This window comes from Cydia amplana, chromosome 6 (genome assembly GCF_948474715.1).
Source record: "Cydia amplana chromosome 6, ilCydAmpl1.1, whole genome shotgun sequence".
In the NCBI taxonomy this organism is placed as follows: Eukaryota; Metazoa; Arthropoda; class Insecta; order Lepidoptera; family Tortricidae; genus Cydia; species Cydia amplana.
In genome coordinates this window covers 3,175,980-3,179,363 of record NC_086074.1, presented here as the reverse complement: position 1 = coordinate 3,179,363, position 3,384 = coordinate 3,175,980, and the positions used below count along the sequence as shown (strand labels likewise).

Below are 3,384 nucleotides of genomic sequence, written 5' to 3'. Positions count from 1 at the left end.
CAAAGGGTTCCAGTTGGAAACAGTAGACAATTTATAATTTTCTGTGTATGTATTATAATCATTACATAGTATAAAACAAAGTCGCTTGCCGCTGTCTGTCTGTCTGTATATATGCTTAGATCATTAAAACTACGCAACGGATTTTGATGCGGTTTTTTTTCATAGATAGAGTGATTCAAGAGGAAGGTTTATGTATAATTTGTTAACCCGTGCGAAGCCGGGGCGGGTCGCTAGTGATGTCTATATAACGGAGAGCAAGCCAGCAGAACTGTTTTGTAGTTTGGCAATTTCCTCCTTAAACTTGGCCCCGGTTTCCTTGGCTAGTTGCAACTTTTCCTTCAGCTCGGCTATCTCGCTGCGCACCTTGGCTTGGGCTGCTATGATCTTCTCTAATGTTTTTTCTTTCTTCTCCTCAACTGAAATGAAAAGGAAAGTTTGACTTTGTATTTGGAATGGAATTTTAAAGGGTACCTACAGGGAAAATAATGTAAATACAAACTTAGAGTTAGACCAAGATACGTCTGCAACGATTTTGATAGCACACACAGTGCAAGTGTTATTTTAAACTTGTATGAAACTATGACGTATGTCTCTACGTCTGCGAACAATTCTATTAAACTGAGAATAAATTTAAAAGTCGAAAAATGACTGCCTTGGGCTCACGGCCTCTGGATCAATACTCCAGCGCTTTGCCAACTGAGCCACCAAGACCTCATCCATAGCCAGCAAACCTTCCCACCATATGGGTCTAAGGGTTAGCGACATCGCGACATCTACCGTTAGAGCGTTTAAAAAAACATGTTATATAATTTATCAAATGTTGTTTAATTAATATGCAGTCAAGAACATTCATACCACACCACATTCTGATCTGGATCTGCCAATCCTACAGCGGTACGTGCGACACAACAGAAAACCACCGTGTCGCTGAAATAATTTTTAGCTTGTAAGATTTTTATTATTGTATGTATGTTAGTTTGTAAGATATGTATCTATGGGCCTTATTTGCCTGACAATAAATGATATTTGATTTATTCATTTGATTTTGATCACAGGATTATCTAGGACAGCCATTCTCAAAGTGTGTTCCGCGGAACCCTAGGGTTCCGTGACACCCCTGCAGGGGTTCCGCAAGAATTTAGAATAATAAAATAAGCATAATTATTATGCTTATTAATAAAAAAATACACTTCTAAAAACTATTGTTTTATTGTAGGGTTCCATCAAGTATTTCGCTTTCCAAAAGGGTTCCGTCAAAAAAAAAAGATTGAGAACCGCTGATCTAGGAGACTTACAGTTAGTGTCATGAGTCCAAGTTCCATTGGTGACGGGTTTGACCGTGGTTAGCAAGTGCTGCATCAGCTGCGTGGGCTCCTGAAACACGATCTCTTCATAGGACTCGCTGACGAGCGCCCGGCCAACCGTCGGGGGAGCACCCTCGGACGCTGGTGATTGGAAGAGCTTTAGGATGTGGTAGAGGGTTACCTGGAAATGTTTGTTTTACATTTGAATGTGTTTTGATAAATGATACTTTGAAATTTATAAACAATGCCCTCGATCCTAAATAAAAAGAAAAATATGTAAAATGAAAGTACAAAATAGACAATAGTAAAATATACAGAGTTCTTACTGTCTAACAAATGTTCAATAGCATAAAGTCTCTTGAGATCAAGAAGATCCCGCAGCTGTTTGAAGTGGCAGGCTTGGATCGAGAGTTGTAGTAGGTGGCGATCACAATAGATCAGCCCCTCATATAGCCCCTAACAACAAGAATAATAAGAATAATAATAGCATAAGGCCCTGAATCATGTTGTCACCTATTTTACATCAATGTCGTGGAGTGTAACGTAGTGTGCATTAAATAAAAGTTAAATAAAAATTAAGCCTCTTTAAAAAAGTGCGTCAAAAAAAAGCAAGACATGTTTTCAACATTTTTGGACATGATAAAAATATCCCGGGGTCTTGGATGCAGGATTGATTTTGTGTATTTATAACTTCGTTTATTTAATATTGTCTTCGGTTACTGCGATAGTTACTCATAAAATAAAATTATAATACATCCCGATTTTTCGAACCACGTTTTTGTTTTTTATAGTATTTAAAGCAGAAAAGCATTCCCGCACCCAAAACCCTGAGGTATGATGATAAATGGTGGTAAAAAGTTGAAAACTTACTGGTCTCTCATTTGGATCATGGAAATGTAGCTTGATAACGATCTCGAACTCGCCCCAGCCCGTCTCCGTGAGCTCGTACGGCGGCTTGGTCACAATCCGGTTCGGATTAGCGTAGCTCTCGTGCAACTTAAAGTTCACTTTCTTGATGTAATTCGACATGTCTTCGTTAGCATAAGGCTTTACGTACACCGTCCATTGATGCGTGTGCCCGTCCTCCTCTCGCTTCTTGCCAAAATACCTCGCTATGTTGCCGTAGACTATCGGTTTGACGATTGTAAGACCCTGAAAATTATGTTGTTATGAAAATTACGAATTAAGAAAATGTTCGAGAAAGAGAGAAAGAGAACTTACCTTTATTCGTCCACCAGAGTCCGGCCCGAAGTCTGTCGGTAGACTCATTGTATTATCAGTCTCCGGAAAGATATTTAATATATATATTATTTAATATATATATGCAAGCAAAATAAACAAAATACAAGTTATCGCATCAAACTTAACCTTAAAAGCAAGCTGTCATTGTCAATTTGACACCTTTATATAGGGAACGTTCGGAACACTACGATGAAACCACTGATGAAACACACATTTTGAACATGTTTTGAACGAATGTCTTATAGCTGGTGAACCAAATCTTGTCAGTAAAAAAAGGCGCGAAATTCAAATTTTCTATGGGACGATATCTCTTCGCGCCTACATTTATCAAACTTGCCGCCTTTTTCTACTGTCAAGATCTGGTTGACCAAGTATATTTATTTTATAGTCTATCCGGTTGGACATATTATATATAAATAATCATCCTTTTCTTGCTAGTACCAGTGTATGACAAAGCTAGTATGATTCTCTCTATGTTTGAAATGAGACAGTCCTTTGACAAACTATAGTACTATTTTTAGGGTTCCGTATTTTTATTACTTAATACATGCTTTATACACTTATTTTACATACGTATTGAGCAATGATATAAAAGAAATGGCAGCCTGAACAAACGGAAAACTAATTAGAAAAATCATTGATGTGCTAAGATATATAGCGGCGAGCGCGGCGAGACCAATCATCAATCAATCATGATTTTCAGGAAATCTGGTTAATTCTGGTTACTTACGAAAGTTTTTTTATAGTCGGTTACTTAGCAACTAGAAATGTCGTGAGCTTTAATGACCTTGACCGACCTTGCCCGTCCTTTTGCGCACTTCTTCATATTCATTTTCAT

The 3,384-nt window shown here is 37.9% G+C and overlaps 1 protein-coding gene across 1 annotated transcript; it reads right to left on the bottom strand.

Moving 5' to 3' along the window:
* Positions 1-240: 240 nt before the first annotated feature.
* LOC134649196 (YEATS domain-containing protein 4) lies at positions 241-2,605 on the bottom strand. The gene is made up of 4 exons (XM_063503914.1): positions 2,526-2,605; positions 2,175-2,456; positions 1,296-1,485; positions 241-416 (listed from the first exon to the last, which is right to left on the bottom strand). Exons 1-4 carry the CDS (start codon positions 2,571-2,573, stop codon positions 241-243), a joined length of 696 nt encoding a protein of 231 aa, XP_063359984.1. The 5' UTR covers positions 2,574-2,605.
* Between the last annotated feature and the right edge of the window lie 779 nt (positions 2,606-3,384).

Excerpts from the sequence above, each read along its gene's own strand:
- LOC134649196 (XM_063503914.1), bottom strand. The coding sequence starts at position 2,573 with ATGAGTCTACCGACAGACTTCGGGCCGGACTCTGGTGGACGAATAAAG. Across the intron at positions 2,457-2,525 it reads ACTCTGGTGGACGAATAAAG|GGTCTTACAATCGTCAAACC; the intron begins GTAAGTTCTCTT and ends CATAATTTTCAG. Across the intron at positions 417-1,295 it reads TTGGACTCATGACACTAACT|TTGAGGAGAAGAAAGAAAAA; the intron begins GTAAGTCTCCTA and ends TTTTCATTTCAG.